Source organism: Impatiens glandulifera, chromosome 7, assembly GCF_907164915.1.
Source record: "Impatiens glandulifera chromosome 7, dImpGla2.1, whole genome shotgun sequence".
Lineage (NCBI taxonomy): Eukaryota > Viridiplantae > Streptophyta > Magnoliopsida > Ericales > Balsaminaceae > Impatiens > Impatiens glandulifera.
This window is the reverse complement of record NC_061868.1, coordinates 25,609,031-25,628,704: the sequence shown is the minus strand read 5'-3', so window position 1 is coordinate 25,628,704 and position 19,674 is coordinate 25,609,031. Positions and strand designations below refer to the sequence as shown.

At 34.0% G+C, this 19,674-nt stretch overlaps 2 protein-coding genes across 3 annotated transcripts; both read left to right on the top strand.

The window, feature by feature from the left end:
• The first annotated feature begins 9,713 nt into the window (after positions 1–9,713).
• On the top strand, positions 9,714–11,681 carry LOC124945395 (tRNA (adenine(58)-N(1))-methyltransferase catalytic subunit TRMT61A). The gene is made up of 4 exons (XM_047485823.1): positions 9,714–10,024; positions 10,142–10,610; positions 10,841–11,085; positions 11,175–11,681. Exons 2-4 carry the CDS (start codon positions 10,162–10,164, stop codon positions 11,420–11,422), a joined length of 942 nt encoding a protein of 313 aa, XP_047341779.1. The 5' UTR covers positions 9,714–10,024; positions 10,142–10,161; the 3' UTR covers positions 11,423–11,681.
• Positions 11,682–12,389: 708 nt separating this feature from the next.
• Positions 12,390–18,922, top strand: LOC124945986 (beta-amylase 2, chloroplastic). Of its 2 annotated transcripts, XM_047486530.1 has the most exons (9): positions 12,390–12,794; positions 13,351–13,428; positions 13,608–13,811; positions 14,592–14,786; positions 15,121–15,285; positions 16,607–16,867; positions 16,968–17,186; positions 17,865–18,084; positions 18,617–18,922. In XM_047486530.1, exons 1-9 carry the CDS (start codon positions 12,597–12,599, stop codon positions 18,655–18,657), a joined length of 1,581 nt encoding a protein of 526 aa, XP_047342486.1. In that variant the 5' UTR covers positions 12,390–12,596; the 3' UTR covers positions 18,658–18,922. The 2 variants fall into 2 exon arrangements, with proteins under 2 accessions (XP_047342486.1, XP_047342487.1); XM_047486531.1 differs by lacking the exon at positions 12,390–12,794 and having other exon boundaries at positions 13,355–13,428; positions 13,604–13,811.
• Positions 18,923–19,674: the final 752 nt, after the last annotated feature.

Sequence of the window (19,674 nt, the reverse complement as noted above, 5' to 3'; positions counted from 1 at the left end):
ACATATTCAATGAGATCAAGCCATGCTCCTCCGCTAAAGAAATCTGAGAGAAACTGATTCAAATATATGGCTGTAAAACTCAAGTAAAAGAGAACCAAAAAGAGCAAAAGGCTCTTAAGAGCATTGAACGCAAGTCAAAGTGGGTCGATAGCGACTCAGATGACTCACCTAGCGATTTTGAGAACAAAGTCGTCACATGCTTGATGGCAGACGACCAATCTAAGGTATTCGACTTCTCCTCGAAAGACTTTACTAGAGATGATTTAACTGGCGCACTCAATGACATGGTCATTGAGTACAAGAAGTTATGAGACTCATTTAATGAAATGAAATTAAAATATGAAACCAATAACTACATTTCATCTCAAGTTTCTGAACCAAATGTTTCTTAAAACAGAGTGGATGAGCTTTCATTCGAGAATGAGACGCTCAAAAAAAAGATTCAAACTTTTTCATTTAAAAATCAACATTTAACATATATAGTCAGTTCATGGACAAAGTCTAGAGATGTTGTCAGACAACAAATTTATATGCTGAGGCCTTCTAGATGCAAATTCGGTTTAGGATTTGACTATGATAACTCAGACAAGTCCTGTAAAGAATTAAACTCAACAATAGACAAGTTTAAGCCAACAAACTTTGTCAGAGGGAGTTTAACTGATAATGGAACTGACTTAAGCTGTAAGGATCTAATCTTAAAGGATGAGATTACTTACGTTCCGCCAACTATAAGCTGGCTGAAACCTAGGAAGAAAACATCCAGTAAGTCTGGCAAACTAAAACTTGACAAGAAGTCAAGGAATTTTAAACAAAAACCATCCTCTAAAGTTAAGGGATCAACTACTAGCAGGAAGACGTCTGCTAAGCCTAAATCATACGCACTTATCACAATACAAAAAGGGAAGTCCATCAGAATAACTCAAATATGGATTCCTAAAGGACTGATTGATCGAGGACCCAAGTAAATGTGGGTACCAAAAGATTGTAAATATATTTTGGGTAGGTACATCAGATCAATTGCCTGAAGGATTTAGTTTGGTATCTAGACAGTGGATGTTCCAAACACATGACTAAGGATAGACGACTTCTAACTGAAATAATAGATTGATCAGGTCCTAAGATCACGTTTGGTGATAACAATAAGGGTAAGACCATGGGTAATGGTAAGATTATCCATGGTAATCTAACCATCAACAATGTGCTACTTGTTGAAAACTTGTGTTATAACCTGATCAACATTAGTCAATTATGTGATAATGGATTTTCTGTTGATTTTTAAACTCATGCATGTCTGGTTAAGGATCAACAGGGTAACACTCTATTGACCGAAAGTAGGGTATGAAACTCTTACAAAATGAACTGGAAAAATAATATATATAATCTCATATGCATGATTACCAAAAATAACCAAAATTGGCTATGGCATAAGAGATTAAATCATCTTAGTTTTAAAACCATTAACAACATTTGTTCGCATAAGTTGGTTTTCGGATTACCTAATTTGAAGTTTTTAAAGGACAAGGTTTGTCATGCTTGTCAGTTAGGCAAGCAGAGCAAATCATCGTTCAAAAGTAAAGGGAAATCTCAGTCAAACCGGTGCTTGGAACTTTTACATATGAATCTTTTTGGTCCAATTCCTGTAAAGAGCTTGGGAGGAATGAGATTCACCCTAGTCATTATTGATGATTTTTCATGATTCACAAGGATTATATTTTTGCAATCTAAGGATCAGACGGCTGAGAATCTCATTAAGATCCTTAGAAGACTTCAAAACCAAAAATCTTTAAGCATTATTAAGATTAGAAGTGATCGGGGAACCGAGCTCACCAACAGACACCTAACTTCCTATCTCAATGAGTCTGGTATTAGACACGAGTTGTCTAGTGCCATAACTCCACATTAAAATGGTATTACTGAGAGAAGAGTCAGGACACTAAAGGAAGCAGCGAGATCTATGCTTTCTAACTCAAGTGTTCCTCAGAAGTTCTGGGAAGAAGCCATTAACACAACATGCTATACACAAAATCGGTCAATAATCAATAAATGCTTTGACAAAACACCTTATGAATTGTTCTATGGAAGAATTCCTACAATTTCTTACTTTCGAGTATTTGGGTGTAAGTGTTTCATTCATAACAATGGGAAAGATTATTTGACCGTTTTTTATGCTAAAGCTGATGCTGAAATCATGTTAAGTTACTCTTCAATTAGTAAGATTTTCAGAGTGTACAATAATATAACACAAACTGTTGAAGAATCCTTCCATGTTGTTTATGATGAATTTGTTGAAAACAATTCTATCAATCTCATTAACCTTGCTAAAAAATTAGAAGTGACAAGTCTTGAATCTGATAGTGAAGATGAAGCTCCTGTCAAAAGGAAGTATTTGTCTGATCAAGTGGGTGATCTAGTTGAGAATCAGCTAGACGTCCAAACTTCTGTTGAACAAGTTGTTAATAGTTCGGACGTCGCGGGGCCATCTGATCAGATATCTAATCCTTTAGAATCAAACTTCTAATGGAACAGAAATCATCCACCAGAATTGATAATTGGTAATCCTAACTCTCCTCGTAGGACAAAACGTTAATTATTGGATGAAATGGCTAACTCCGCCTTTATTTCTCAAATTGAGCCTAAGAAAATTGGTGAAGCAGTGCTTGATCCAAATTGGATCAATGCCATACAAGAGGATTTAAACCAATTTGTGATCAATAAAGTGTGGCATCTAACTCCAAGGCCGACTAATTAATCGATCATTGGAACAAGATGGGTTTTTCGAAACAAGCTTAGTGAAGATGGCTTAGTTGTGAGAAATAAAGCCCAGTTAGTTGCTCAAGGATATAAATAGGATGAAGGAATTGACTTTGAGGAGTCATTTGCACCTGTAGCTAGACTTGAGACAATCAGAATCTTCCTAGCTTATGCATCTTTTAAGAATTTCAAATTTTTTCAAATGAATGTGAAAAGTGCATTTTTTAATGGTACTTTAAAAGAAGATGTATATGTTGAACAACCTTCTAGTTTTCTAGATCATTCTTTACTAAATCATGTTTTTAAACTTGATAAAGCTTTATATGGTTTGAAACAAGTTCTAAGAGCTTGGTATGACACCTTGACTAAATTTTTGTTTGATCATGGCTTCATTATTGGCTCAATTAACAAAACACTGTTTAGATTCATTAAAGACTCTCATATTCTGCTTGTTCAAGTCTATGTTGATGATATCATATTTGGGTCAACTAACCCCAAATTATGTGACAAATTTGTCAAGCTGATGTAGGACAAATTCGAGATGAGTGTGATAGGAGAATTAACTTTCTTCCTTGGCCTTTAAGTTCGTTAAATTGAAAAAAGAACTTTCATCAACCAATCTAAATACACTAAGGAGCTGTTAAAGAAGTTTAGAATGGAGAGTTGCTCGGCTGCAGTCACTCCAATGAGTTCTTCCATTAAGCTAAACAAAGATGAAGATGGACAAAGTGTTGACATCACTGGCTATAGAGGACTCATCGGCTCTTTGCTCTATCTTACTACTAGTCGGTCAAACATCTTGTTTGTTATCGGCGTCTGTGGGGGATTCTAGGCTAATCATAAACAGTCTCACTATATTGTTGCTAAGAGAATTTTGAAATATTTAAAGGGAACTCAAAATGTGGGACTGTGGTATCCGAAGGATTCCAGTTTCAATCTAACGAGTTTCTCATATATAGATTATGCATGGTGCAAGATTGATCGAAAAATACCAGTAGAACTTGTCAGTTCCTTGGTGATCGTTTGATCTCTTGGTTCAGCAAGAAGAAAACGTTGGTTTCCACGTCTACAGCTGAATCAGAATATTTGGAAGTAGGAAGTTGTTGTTCTCAGCTCTTGTGGGTTCAACAACAACTGAGGGATTATGGAATTGAAGCAGAAGAATCTCCTATTTTCTGCGACAACACAAGTGCAATTGCAATCACCTATAATCTAGTTCTGCACTCTCGGACAAAGCATATCGAAATCAGACATTATTTCATCCAAGAGCATGTTAGTTAGAAGCACATTCGTCTTGAATATGTCTCAACAGATCAACAAGTAGAAGACATCTTCACGAAGCCATTAATCGAGATTAAGTTTTCTCATTTTATAAATAGTTTAGGACTTGTTGATCTTGACTAATTTATTTGAACTAATCATGCACAAATTGAGGGGGAGTCTGTTGTTTAAAATAGACTAGACAAACGTGTGTAGACAGAGGTATCAATCGGTCTAATAGATCAGTCGTTTAAAGAAAACGAATAATTAGACGTGTATTTGACTAAGTAGTCTGTGCTTCCGAGTTAGATAAACGTCTTGGTTTTAAACCTACACAGGTTAAACGTCTGAAGGTTAAGCGTAGTTAGATGCTCATGTCTAACTAGACACTCGTATAACACGTAGTGTTCAAGTGTAATTAGACGTTTACGTCTAATATATGTCTATAAGACAAGCGCTATTAGACGCCTGCGTCTAATAGACGCCTATCCAACTAAGAGGTAAAGAATGTGGACGGTAAGTTAGACGTCTAACTACGTATGTCCTTAGACTTTTCATCTTCAGGCGAGTGGGACAGCTGTTCACTGTTACATTATCTGTCTATGTACTCTTCCCGTCAAAAATTGAACAGTCGTTTATCTAATAACTTGAAGAAATGTGTCTTTCAATGTTAAAAATATAACTAAAATTTCTAATGTACCTCTACTTCACGCATTACATTAATGATAGACTTTCATGATTATCTTTAAATGTTGCATCTTTAAATGATGAGTCTCTTGGGAACAAGTTTCTATATTTTTGACGGTTTATTTTCTCTATGACTTTAATGGTCATAAGACAGTCTCTATCTATAAAAGTAATGGTGATATTCAAAAAAAATTAATATCTTTCATGTGCATCTTCGCATTCTCTCTCTAAGAAATCTATTTGTGTCTCTTAGTATTATGAATCTCCAGTTCTCAAATAGTTCATCGAAATGGATTCTATCGCTGAAAAATCTCTCCAAATAGATTTTGCATCAGTCTCCTCCCTAGTGATTCCAGAAATGATCACTATGTTTAAATCTCTATAAACTTCTGGGTTGAAGAAGTTTTTGCGTGTTCATTGCATCTTTCACGAACATGTGGTTCGTGAATTTTTCGAAATTGTCGAATTCTACCACAACAAGTACATCCATGCGACCATTCTTGGTAAACGTGTTTGTTTCAGCGAGGAAATATTCACTCTTTTCTTCAGGCTTCCATCGGAAGGGATATCTGAGTTCCCTTCCTCCTCCGATGAAATTCTATCTGAGATGAAACTCGTCTTCTCAGACCAATCTTTCGAAGGGCATCTCTTCCTTATTGAATCTCACGAGAAGAGTTCTTGTATGAAAGTTGAGTTTGCCTTACTCAATGACATAATCTCCAAGTCCTTTCTTGCCAAGGATTCCTCCTACACCTACTGCAACAAAGTTTTTGAAATGATGGTGGTAAGTTTATTATAACTATAACTATAACATGTATTAAAGTCTTAATTCTTCAATTGGATTTTGTAATTGTGTTAGGATCGGTGTTAACAATAGAGACTAGGGTCTGACTATTGTGAACGGCTTATGATAAACAATTCAATAATAATCCTGTGAGGGATTAGTATTTGTTTCTATTCTTCACAAATCCTTCGAACTTGATTCGATAATAATACTATGAGGGATTAGTATTTGTTTCTATTCTTCACAAATCCTTCGAACTCTTGAAACGGATTCAAGTGCGGAAGTGTTCGTCGGATTTGAAGTTTTGAACCAATGGAAGATAATTGGCAGAAAATAAAGAACATAGAGAGTTGTTTATGGATGTTCGAAGTAAACCCTCCTACGTCACCCTTTCTTCCACAAATGGAAGGATATCCATTAAATATTTTGAATTAAATACAACTTACTAAGCTAGCTAACACTTTTTTGAACAGAACAATCTTTGTTCAACTTACAATATTCTCAACAATATTCTCACAGTTAGACAGTAATTGATTTTCTTCCTTGAGTTTGAATGATGATAGACATCAGTAAGAGCAAGAGTAAAACTTGTGAATTCAGTAATTGGTAAGATTGAGCCAGTGATTCGTCTATTGTCCTTGAGCATCTATTTGTAGTAGAAGGACACCAACGGTCGAATCTTCTTCATGGACACGTGGAAAGTGTCCGTTGGAAGGCCTCCCATAATATCAGAATACAGTAGACTCTGAGTAAATGAATCGTGGCCGTACCAAACTTGTAGTGCACCGAATATCATCTGAAGTTGTCTTGTACTATACAGGCAGGTGGAAGGATATTTGCGTATGTGGCGTTCGTTCATTTCATACAATTAGCTGGCTTGTCAGACTGCACAGAAGTGAGTGGAGAAGGAGTAACAGACAACTAGTTGATCGTGGTTAGACGTATGCTTTCTTCAGACAGCTGCTAAAGCAAGGCATTAGACGTGCTCCGTTAGACCAAGTCTAAAGGAGTTAGACGTCCTCGTCTAACTGCGCGTCCCTTTAGATCAAGTCTAAAGAAGTTAGACGTCCTCGTCTAACTACGCATCCCTTTAGACCAAGTCTAAAGGAGTTAGACGTCCCGTCTAACTATGCATCCCTTTAGACCAAGTCTAAAGAAGTTAGACTTCGTCGTCTAACTACGCATCCCTTTAGACTAAGTCTAAAGGATTTAGACGTTCTCGTCTAACTACGTTACCCTTTAGACCAAGTTTAAAGGAGTTAGACGTCCTCGTCTAACAACGTTACTCTTTAGACCTAGTCTAAAGGAGTTAGACTACCACGTCTAACTATGTTACCCTTTAGACCAAGTCTAAAAGAGTTAAATGTCCTCGTCTAACTACGTTACCCTTTAGACCAAGTCTAAAGGAGTTAGACTACCACGTCTAACTACGTTACCCTTTAGACCAATCTAAATGAGTTAGACTACCACGTCTAGCTATGTTTAATTAGCCTGCTTAGACCACGTCTAAGTTAGCATAGTCTAATGCACCTACACAAAAACAAATAGACAACTTAGTTTTATTCACAACTAAGTTTTAATCACAAATCATCAAAATATGGTTGACATAGAATAATCTTATTCTTTAGTTTATTTTAGTCAAAATAATTTGACCCGACAATTTCCCCATTTTTGATGATGTTAACACTTAATTAAAAGATTAAGACAAATAGATCCAATTGATAAACAGCAAAACGTCAATCAGTAAGACAACAAAAGATCATATATTCATATTTTTAAAGGGACTTAAGAAGTCAAACAACTTAAACAAAAATTTCCCAAAAACTGCAAAAGATTGGATCTTTCCTATCCCTTTCTATCCTTAATTCTCCCTGGGCCTAAGGCCACTTTTTCCCCCCTTTTTAACATCATCGGGAGCGATAGATTCCTAATAAGCTATTTCAGCCAAATAGGTTGCCCGATTTCTTCTCTTCAACATAAGCCTTCCTACCCTGAGAACGTAGTCAAGAACTTTTTAGTTGTTCAGGACTCTAGAGGGTTTGAAGTGGATGCCATGTCCAACTTTTGAAAGAAGATATCAAAGAAACATGCTGAGAGGAGCAACATACCCATAACATTTCTTTGGAGAAGAGATCATCTTCGCCATATTCTTTTCGTCGACCAGTTTACACCCCTAGTAATAAAAAAAAAAGTATCTTGCAACTCTTATATATCATGGTTAAGACTTTAGATTGCATCAAAGTGTGCACATTTTGTTATTTAGATTGCAATAGGCTTTAAAGTTAATTTAAGTATTAATCTTCACATTTATAATTTATATTTGAATGAATATTTTACAAGACTATTGCCTTAACCCTACAAAAATAAAAATCAAAAGGAAGATGAAGATATGAGGTCAAAGATAGTTGGAATAGACTAGAATTCTTGATATTAAGATTTTTGTTCCGATGGTTTCCCATATTAATTGTTTATTTATCCACAAAATATATATTTTATTTCTTTGATTTATTCTTTTTATTTTTTAACTTTCCCATATTAATTGTTTATTTATCAACAAAAATATATATTTTATTTCTTTGATTTATTCTTTTTATTTTTTAACATAATTTTACGAATTTTGTTATCATATATATATATATATATATAATTTAAATAAATTAGGTTCAAATTAATATATATTTTATACCTATATATTTTAGTTTATATATTTAAAAATATTTATTAATTTTTTAAAAATTTAATTACAATAAAATGGATAAAATCTTTTATTTTCGCTATTTATTTATTTATTTTTTCTCATTATATTTTATAAAATTTTAAAACAGAGAATCCAAATCATATTGTGTCTAATTTATTATATCTTCTTTTTTAATTTATTATTTTAACTAGTATTAATCCCTTGCGGTCGGGTAATAATATAAACAAAATATTAATAATTTATAAATATTTTAGATAAAATTAATATTATTTAAATTTAATTAATTTAAAATTAGATTTAGTTTTTACATATATTTTAAAATTCATTAAAAAATTAAAAATAAAATAAAAAGAACAATTAAAAAAATTTAGATTTCTTTTTAATAAGAATCAAGTCATGTAGAGTTACTAAATTGGAGATTTTACTTAAAGTTGTGTCATACATTTTTCTCTTATCTAAACTAATGTTAGACGTGATTTACACTATTATATTTACCCTCATCCACATTTCATCTTTTGACATCACAAATTTTCACACACCTTTTATCCAACCAACCACCAATCCCTCCAATCGACCATATTTTTGTGGCTCACACTTTTTCACATGTCTTTTTATCACTCGGCAAACCAATCATCAATCTTATCGAGAGACCTTTTGTGATTTATACTTTTTCATATGACTCTTTATCTTGTCATCAAACCACCATCAATCATAGTCGACTTCTTACCCTCACTTCAATAAATTAACAACCAATCTCAATTGAACAACATCGGGTCAATCAACATCTCATTTATATATTTTTAACCAATAATATCTAATTTCTTAAAGACCTTTTTATATTTACTTTCACTTTATATATATATATATATAATTATAGAATAAAATATTTATATAAAATTATTAATAAAAGATGATATATATATATATATATATATATATATATATATATATATATATATATATATATATATATATATATATATATATATATATATATATATATATATATATATGATATATGATATATGATATATGATGGTAAGAGATAAAATAATAAATTAATTAGGAGAGATAAACATAATGATTGTAATGAGAAAGAAATTAAATGGATTCAAAATAATTGTGTAGCACATTTCAAAATATTTGATTAAGCATTTTATAATTATATATATATAAATTAATTATATATAGATTGTTGTAAATAAATTTGGAGTTATTAATTTTATTTTGTTTTAAATACATTTATTTAAATAAATATTAGTTTATATATATATATAATTATAGAATAAAATATTTATATAAAATTTATAATAAAAGATAATATATTTATAAAATAAAAAATTGTTTTATGAAAAAAAATATATAATATTTAAATATATACGATGATAAAAAATAAAATAATAAATTAATTACGAGAGAGAAATTAAATGAATTATAGATGTAGTGTAGTACATTTTTTAATATTAGATTAAATTTTATTATATATATATATATATATATAACCCAAACCAAATCAGGCCCAAATGTGCCGCCAAATGGGGCATCCTTTCTTCATCCGCAGTTCGCCCGACCCGCGCCCCAAAACCCTAACCATCTTCCTTAATTTTTTCAGCAGCTAACGGCGGTTTCGGCTCTCTAACTCCCCGGCGGATTCTCTCTTCTCCATTCTCCATAGCTGACGAAACTCATTAGTACAACCCCGCTTTCTCCATCCTTCTTCTTCTTCTTCAGAATCAGCAAGCAACCAGCAACGCCACAGATCCTCAATCCACCGGTCAGCCCGCAATTCTTCACGCCAAATCCAATCTCTACCATCCCTTAAAACTTCTCCCGGCAACCGACAGGTAAGAAGAAATAATTAAAGGGTAATGTTTTAAAGACTAACATTCCTACCATTTAGCTGAAAGTTTGCATTTTTATAACACAAATATGTGGTGAATATTTCTCTTGAATTCGCTCAGGTTTGGAAAATATAAAAATAATGTTGTCTATTCAACCTGAAAACAAGCTATCATTCAGTAGATGCATTGCTGAAGGAGATTTAGTTATTGTCTACGAGAGACATGATAGCATGAAGGCTGTAAAAGTCAGCGAGAGTTCAGTTCTTCAGAATCGCTTTGGCGTCTTCAAACATGCAGACTGGATAGGAAAGCCCTTTGGTTCGAAGGTGTTTAGCAATAAAGGTGGATTTGTCCACCTTTTAGCTCCAACTCCTGAACTTTGGACAATGGTTCTTAGCCACAGAACACAGATTTTATATATTGCAGATATTAGCTTTCTCATTATGTATTTGGAAATAGTTCCTGGTTGTGTTGTTCTTGAATCTGGTACTGGAAGTGGATCTTTAACCACATCACTCGCAAGGGCTGTAGCTCCTACTGGACATGTTAACACATTTGATTTCCATGATCAAAGGGCTGCCTCTGCCAGGTAAGCTTCTTATAGGACTTCACTTAGTTCAAAGGGATTGTTACAAATGGTTTTTTTCAAATAACCCATTCCACCTCTCAATTCAAAGAACTTTATGATTTGAATGATAAGATTGGTGATGAGATAGTGGGTTGGGTTATTTGAGATTAAATTAAAATAACCAAGATCGAACAAAGCCTTAATATCTTTATTCTTTTAGTCAGAAGAACTGATTTTGTTATTGGGGGCAGGGAGGATTTTGTGAAGACAGGATTGAGTAGCTTAGTAACTGTCCGAGTTCGAGATATTCAAGGAGAAGGGTTTCCAGATGAGTTTTCTGGTCTGGTTGATTCGGTTTTCCTAGACCTACCCCAACCTTGGCTAGCAATTCCTTCTGCTGCAAAAATGTTGAAACAAGATGGGACTTTGTGCTCCTTTTCACCCTGCATTGAACAAGTTCAGCGTTCTTGTGAAATCTTGAAAGCTAATTTTACAGGTAGAATGGAAACCTAATTTGGGTTTATTTTTATTGTTGAGTACTAGAAAAAACTAATGATTTTGCATGGTTTTGTTCTTAAATTATAGATATAAGAACATTTGAGATACTCATGCGAGCATATGAAGTTCGAGAAGTGAAAACTGAGTGCAGGAAAGCTGATGGGGACAATTCACCTGCTTTACCTCCTTGCAAAAGGAGGCAAAGGTTAAGTGAAAGTGGCGATGGACAAGAGATGTCCAATGCTGCTCCTTCTTCCACAATCATTGCTAAGCCAACAGGTGAAACCAGAGGTCATACTGGCTACTTGACTTTTGCAAGACTCAGATGCGTTTGAAGACCGGAAAAAAGCAAATGAAAAACATTTTTGCTTTGGTTGGCATAAGATAACATAAATTGTTGTTTTATAGTTTTTCACCATTGGAAATAATTTAATATTTTTAATTCAAGCTTCTTAGGAAGTTAGATCTAAATATCTTGGGAATATTGAGTTAATGGTAGTTGGCTAGGTTACCTGAATTGAGAGAAATACTTTAACGACATTATATCGACAACTCTTGTTTTCACTTGATTGCATTGCTTGGCACCTCATTCCTTCTATCTTTAAATGCATTGTGTGTAAAGCTTAAGATGGTTGTGTTTTCTGGGGAAATTTGATAAAATGATCTGAAAAAATAGGCCTAATAATTTTTACAAAAATGACCTTTGAAGCATCTTCACTCAAAGCAATGGAAGAAACACCATTAACGTCAAAGGAGCAACTGTAGGCTCCGGACAGTTCCAGTATTGGCACCGATGTCATAGCGTCTACAACACTGTCATCTTCTTTCCTCGTCGGCAGTTTTGGCATCCGTTCAAAGCTTTCAATCGCAATCTCAATTCAACCAACCATGGCAGCCTCCGTCACATTATACGCACTTCTCATCTTCTTCAGTGCGTTGTTCATACACATTTTATAATATCCGTGTTTCATGTAATACGCATATAACAATTCACGCGTTTCAGTATAATAACTCACGCGTTTTACTTGAAACACGGATGTGGTAATACGCGTTAATGAGCGGTAAGTGGGGCGAGAGAGAGGGCGTTTCAGTATAATAACTCACGCGTTTTACTTGAAACGTGGATGTCGTAATACGCGTTAATGAGCGGTAAGCGGGCTCGAGGAAAGGCAGACATTTTGTAGGACAAAAGTCCCATTTTTTCTGTCAAATTTTCCGTGACAGATGTCAATGAGCCTCATTTGTTTAATTGAAATCTCTGACTCACCTATAAAGTTCTGCTTGCTTCCCGTGGGATTACGCTTTATGGTATTGGTATGGGAGCTCCTCTTAACCGTCTCGGATCGCTCGTTAACTCTATCTCGTTCCCTCTCCCCAACTGCTCCGAAAACTACGTTCTACAATTAGCTTCTAAGCTTCAAGAACTATCTCATGGCGGTGGCATTTGCTCAACCTCGGTTATGGTAGGCGATCAGACCGGATCTCGCTATTCTTTCTTCTTCTTCACTAATGGCTCTCTCTTCGCCGTTTCTGGTTACCGTACTGCCAACTATATCCCCTTTGTCTAGCGACAGTTCCAACTCCCGACGCTCATTCTGCTACTTCTCGCGTCGGCTCGGCGGTGCTCGCTTGAATTCCACAGCTCGTACACGGATTTCAGCCGTGTTTGCTGACCTGACAGATGGTTCTGGCGATGATCCACAGACAGTAATTACTCTGCCTTATATTATTTACAATTGTATCTTGTTTATGCCTTCAGTTACATTTTTTCCACTTAATAATCATGTCTCAGTAGCTATTCTACTTTTCATTAAGCTACACTGAAATTCTACTTCCGGTTCCGTGTTTGTATGTTTACATGTTTCAGTATAGATTTTCATTTTCTCTTCGAAGTTGTTGTATTGCCAACTTCAATCCATGCCCTAAATCCATACTCATGAAATTTTAATTCGAATCAAGGATCGATAATTGAATGAATTTAAGGTATTCGATCACGATTACCATCTAGCCGGATACATGCATGCGTGTGCGAATTGATATCTGAAGATACTTGGAGTGACACAGATACATTTTTGAACAAGGGCGTTTCATGTATACTATGTGAAATCTGATACTCATTATATTCAGTTTCAACTAACGTTCTTGGTTTTTAGCAAAACAAAAGTTATCCAATTCATTATTCATGTCTTCCATAGTATGTTCCTGCATTATGTTTCTCTTTTTATTGCCACTCATTTCCTATATTTATTTTCTATTGTACCAGGTTGCACATCCGACTAAGCCGATTAATGAGATTGATTACACAGGAACACCTTATATTCCTGTTTACGTAATGTTGCCTGTAAGTTTCTTCTGCAAACTCTGCATCTTTGTTAATGTCATTTACTGTCCTTGGTCTATTGTTAACGTATATCTAGGTAGCACTAGTTCTTCTATAATTCTTTCTTTTGGTACTGTTTCACTATATTGCATAGAAATGGCAAAATGTATTGACATCTTGCAATTGCTTATTGGAGGCAGTTGGGAGTCATGAATATGGATGGGGAGCTGGTTGATCAGGATATTCTGATCGACCAGCTGAGGATCTTGAAGTCTATAAATGTTGATGGTGTCATGGTTGATTGTTGGTGGGGTATAGTAGAGAGGCATGCACCACAACATTATAATTGGAACGGCTACAAAGAACTCTTCCAGATTGTGCATAGTATTGGGCTCAAGTTACAGGTAACAAGTGCATATGTCACATTCCTTTCAACATCTGCTACTTTTACTTCTAAAACTGTGCATTTATATGATTATACCAATGCAATTATGAATGTGATTATTCCAACAATATTGATTATTATACATGTCACAATCATAGTCGGGATCTCCACTCTTAGGTAGATTATTTAGATAACTAGAATTCCGATAATTAGAAATAGAAAAAGAGCTTCTCCTTAGTTCCATCAACTTGTTCGTAATGCATGTTTAACACGGGCTGCTAAGATTTTCAGCTATGCTATTGTATTTTTCTTGAGGAAATTGCTATAGATGTATATTGAAGCATTTGCAAGAATGATGTTAGACTCAGTTCATTTCATTGATGACTTAAGTTTAACAATTAGTTGGTGAATGCCAAAAAAAGAAAAGTGTTACGACTTATAATTTATTATCTTTAAGGGTTTTCATTCTGTATGATCTCAAATTCACACATTTCCAGGGTAAAGTTAATGCAACCTTAACAATATGGTCAAGTAGATAAGAGATATCGAATATTAGTAACAGCTGTACTAAGCAATGGATGGAAGAGCATATTCTTGCAACAACAAAAAATGTGTTAATATTTGTCCAAGTTACAATATTCATGAGAGAGGACCTGTTGTATATAGAATGTAGAAAGAAAAGGCAATTATTGTCTTCAACGAATATTTTCAAATGAATAGGACTGGGAGATCTACAGTATGTAAAGTAATATAACCTGCCCTTTTTGTTTCCTATTTTACTTGTACAAAAAATGATCAGGTGGTTATGTCCTTTCATGAATGTGGAGGCAATGTTGGAGACGACGTTGACACTCCACTTCCTCAGTGGGTGACGGAGATTGGGCAGAGTAACCCTGATATTTATTTCACAGACAGAGAAGGACGACGTAATCACGAATGCCTTACATGGGGGATAGACAAGGAAAGAGTTTTAAAAGGCCGGACTGCTGTTGAGGTGATGCATTGCGTTTTATTTCATTTGTGCTAGTATCCACCATTGAGGAAAGCTTTATGTGATGCCTGCATCTGTATGCTATTTATCAGGACCTATTAATAAAGTTACTTCTTGCTACAGCCACAGTAATGGTTATTTCTGCTAGAGAATAAAGCATATCCCACATAATCCAACTTCCTTACCCTTTAATTTAAACTAATAATGCGTAAAAATTTAATAATAATTGTCCTCTTTTACATAACTTTACTAGGGACCTCTCGAGTGGATTACATTTTCTTAATGTAAATATGTTACACCTTTCCTGATGTACCCTTTTGTTGTGTAACTCATGTAGGTTTACTTTGACTTCATGAGAAGTTTCCGTGTGGAATGTGATGAGTTCTTTGAGAATAAAACCATCTCTGAGATTGAAATCGGACTTGGTCCATGTGGGGAATTGCGTTACCCCTCTTATCCTGCAAGTTTTGGCTGGAAGTACCCTGGTATTGGTGAATTTCAGGTAAATATTTTGTTTATGGCTTTGTATCATTAAGCTGGTGGATGCTAACAGTCATTTCAAAAAAAACTGACATTTTCCTAGATTCTTGTTCATCTTAGCATCTACATCTTTGTATTGCTAGAAGCCTAGAACTTTGTTATTTTTCTACAGCTTCAGGTCTTAATTGCCAGATAAAACTTTCTTATTCCAAATAGAAGAAATGGATCTTAGAAAGGATTTGGCAGCTTCTAACTGGGTTATCAAGAAAGGGTAAGGATAAGATTAATGCTTGTGGTGGAGGAATATTGTCGTTCTTTTAGAGGTTTCGCCAGAATTTTCTATAACGTGTAGTAATATAAGCAATGGTCATCTAACAATAAACAATTTGACCATTACATCCTGTTGAGATTAATAGTAAAATAGGTTCAGGTTATGTTTGGATGTGCAATTGTGTATAATTGGAAATAGGATCAAAACTCCAATTTTATAAGAGTTGGAATTGAATTACAATTTAATCCTTAAGATATCATAGAATTGCAATGCAGAAGTGGGAATGGTGAAATTGAGCCTAAAATTCCATTAAAATTAAAATTAGATTTCCAATTTCTTATTTTTAGCCATCAAACAAACAAATTATTGGAATTGGACCCCCAATTCCAATTCAGCTGGAACCACCAAACATAGAGGATTTCATGCCTAAAACACCCTCCACAATTAATGTTGGCAATTGAATTTCCTACTTAACCTACAACCTTTTGAAGTCGTTTAAGTCAATATTACTAGTTTCTTTTGACCGAATTAACCTAACCTACCTAGATTGCAATTTCATATTTTTTTTGTAGATAATTATCATGGCATGCCTACATGCCACCCTACTTAACTTTTTATAGTTTACATTGTTTCTTCTAAGGAGACTTTTGGGTGTACTTCTATACATCCTTATCATTCATTGTACAAATATATCAAGTTATACAAATTGGACAGTTATTTCTCAATCTCTCATGGAATTTTCTACAACGTGCAAGGAAAAGTTATGGCGATTGACATTTTCTTTTCTTCAAATACAACCTTCCCAAAATTTAACTTTCAGATGATTGGTTAAAATCTTTTTTTTTTATTTGTTAAAATCTTTTGTTGGGCCAAGACAACAAATTTTGTGAATGGTCAAGTATAAAACATAAAACATAATTATTTAATAACTACGCCAACGGACTAGTATTTTGTTTGCCATTGCCTGTCAGATATCACTAAAATGCTTTGCTATTGCTTATATACCATTTTTCGGTCCTAAGCTATATGTCCAGTAACATGTAAGAGAATACTTTCCTTTTTGTTCTTCCAGTGCTATGACAAGTATTTGAAGAAGAATCTCACAAAGGCTGCAGAGTTAAGAGGTCACTCACATTGGAAAGATGGACCAGATAATGCAGGTTCCTATAATTCCCACCCACATGAGACTAAATTCTTTTGTGATGGAGGTGACTATGATGACTATCGAGGAAGATTCTTCCTTACTTGGTATTCTCAATTTCTTATTGATCACGGTGAAAGGGTTCTCTCTCTTGCGAATTTGGCTTTTGAAGGCACTGACGTTGCTGCAAAGGTGAACCAACTCAGATTAGTGTTCTCTTAGCAATAAAAAAGTTTGGAACTTAAATATCCTTCAATTTTTATTTCTTCATGTGTTTTTGAATTGATAACAGCTATCAGGTATACACTGGTGGTATAAAACAGCAAGCCATGCTGCTGAATTGACAGCTGGATTTTACAACCCATGTAATCGTGATGGATATGCTCCCATTGCTGCAATGTTGAAGAAGCATGAAACTGCTTTAAATTTCACATGTGTGGAGCTGCGAACGTTAGACCAACATGAAGGCTTTCCAGAGGCTTTGGCAGACCCTGAGGGGTTAGTTTGGCAAGTATGTGGAACATCTCTACTTTGCTTCACTTTTTCTTACATATATAGAATTTACTTCTTCTTTTGATCTGACAATCTTTTCAATCCCATCCGGAAATGTCCCAAAAGATGATTTAAGGCCTTTTCGATGTGGGTTATTGAGATAACCCGTTACAATCAACAATATCATTATCAATCACCGTCATTCAAATCATCAACCAAATAACCACTTGATAATTCAAATAACCCTAGATCAAACAAGCTCCAACATATAGAATTTGCTTCTAGTTTATAAAATAGAATTATGAACGCCATGTGTGAACATTTTTACAACTGATTATCTTCTTAATACAAGATGACTAAAACAAAGGAAATTCAACATTTTTATGTTACCAAAAGCTGAAAATTCTTGTGAAAAAAACATGGAAGTAGTAGATAATCAGTTGTATGGTTTTTCATTTGATACAATTACATCTATTATTTGGAGCAATACAAAATCAAGTATAATAGTGGCAGTTTGGTAGTTTTAAATTATTTACCTCCCACCATTGGTGTCTCCTCTTATCTGATGAAGTATATGTTGCCTAACTTTGGAGATTAGATCTTGGGTTTCAAACAAGGTTACGTAGTTTACTGGATTTCACATTACAAGTGCTAAGTTTTTAATCGTTGTTAACCATTTATATGTTGTAATTTTCAGGTGTTAAATGCTGCTTGGGATGTTGGAATAAAGGTGGCAAGTGAGAATGCACTCCCTTGCTATGATAGAGAAGGCTACAATAAGATATTACAAAATGCAAAGCCTCCTAGTGATCCTGATGGGAAACATTTATCTGCTTTCACTTACCTCAGGCTTAATCCAACTCTTATGGAGATAAACAATTTCTCCGAGTTTGCACGATTTGTCAAGAGGATGCATGGTAAGACAATTCAATGAATAATATAAGTAATTGTTTTTTTCCTTTCAAAATTTCTATGAATAATACAAGAGGAGTATGAACAATTTTGAAACACTTTCTGGATCTGAGTTTGGATGAGAAAACGTATTAAGTTATGTTTCTGAACATTCTCTCATCCAAAATATATTTATAAGAAAATTTATCAACATTTTCTCGTCCAAATTCAGACCCAACGCCAGAGAGTATGTTTTCAAATGGGAATATTATCCAAGATGATTATTTTAAGTAATCATTTTTTTCCTTTCAAAATTTCTATGAATAATATAAGAGTATAAAACAATTTTGAAACACTTTATGGATCTGAGTTTGGCTATGGGGTTGGTTGAGAAAAACTAAAGAAATTTATGAATATTATGTCTTATTAAATTATGATTTAGAATATTATCTATCTAAATCAATATCGAGATAGTGGACAAAAATATATTTCTATGGAAATTTATCAACATTTTCTCATCCCAATGATTATTTGAAATTATCTCTTTACTGTTTTCAGGCCAATCATCCGAAAATGTGCAGGCTCTGAGTGAATTCTGAGAACACACTGTTATGTTTCCTTCCAGGTTCAGAAGATGTTGTTATTTTTGGTTCATATTGAAAACAAAACAAAACAAAATGACGCCTAATAAGAATATGTACGCCTGTCTTATTGCGGCGCTATCATGTTGATTCGCTCAAGGACATTGTAACATTATCATACTTTATCTATCTTTAGATTCAATGACTAAAACACAGAACAATCTCTACTGGTGGCAGTTTGTTACTACTATAGAATGTTGGTTATAGAAATGGACCAATTATTGATGATGAATTATATAACAAATTGAACTAACTCTTACCATTTTTAGTCACTTCAAATTACAGGAGAAACAATAAACATCACACAATGTATGTTGTGAGTGAAGTAAACATAGCACGTATTCTCTTCCTATCATAGAATTATTTATTTTGGAACCTATTTTATTTGCAAGTTGGTACTTGTTAGGAGCTAAAGGAAAAATGTTATCCAAACAAGGCACAGGTTATAGGATGTTCTTTATTCACATCAATAGTGCACCCACATGATCTGTGCCCAAAACCAGGACACAATCTCATGCCTTATGGTCCCTCACACGATTCCCATATTATATATCCTCCATAATAGTTCCCCACTTTATATAGAAAACGTATATTTTTCGAGATATTTAGGTGATTTATTTCTCAAATTAGCATGAATGCTTATTAAGAAAATAGAGGTTAAGTTAGTAGAGCATTGGACCATCAAATGTTTATAATTTATTGGATTAGTTTAAGTTGTAAGAATCTTATCTTACTATATTTTTGGATCATGACTTTGAACCCCATAAGTTTGAGGGCTCATATTTGAAGGAAAAAAAAAATCAAATGTTTAAATTTTATTTTTATTAAAAATTGGGTCTAAGTACATCTAATTAGCAATGGTTTTCTTTTTTTTTTTATAAAAGGAAAGTTAATATTATTTGTCAATTATTTAACCTTCTTTGTTTAATTATATTATCATATAAAAAGAACACATGAACAGATTTATTACTCTTC

Coding starts and splice junctions, on each gene's coding strand:
- LOC124945395 (XM_047485823.1), top strand. CDS start 10,162: ATGTTGTCTATTCAACCTGAAAACAAGCTATCATTCAGTAGATGCATT. Junction 10,611..10,840: donor CAAAGGGCTGCCTCTGCCAG/GTAAGCTTCTTA, acceptor TATTGGGGGCAG/GGAGGATTTTGTGAAGACAG. Junction 11,086..11,174: donor CTTGAAAGCTAATTTTACAG/GTAGAATGGAAA, acceptor CTTAAATTATAG/ATATAAGAACATTTGAGATA.
- LOC124945986 (XM_047486530.1), top strand. CDS start 12,597: ATGGCTCTCTCTTCGCCGTTTCTGGTTACCGTACTGCCAACTATATCC. Junction 13,429..13,607: donor CTGTTTACGTAATGTTGCCT/GTAAGTTTCTTC, acceptor TATTGGAGGCAG/TTGGGAGTCATGAATATGGA. Junction 13,812..14,591: donor GTATTGGGCTCAAGTTACAG/GTAACAAGTGCA, acceptor AAAAATGATCAG/GTGGTTATGTCCTTTCATGA.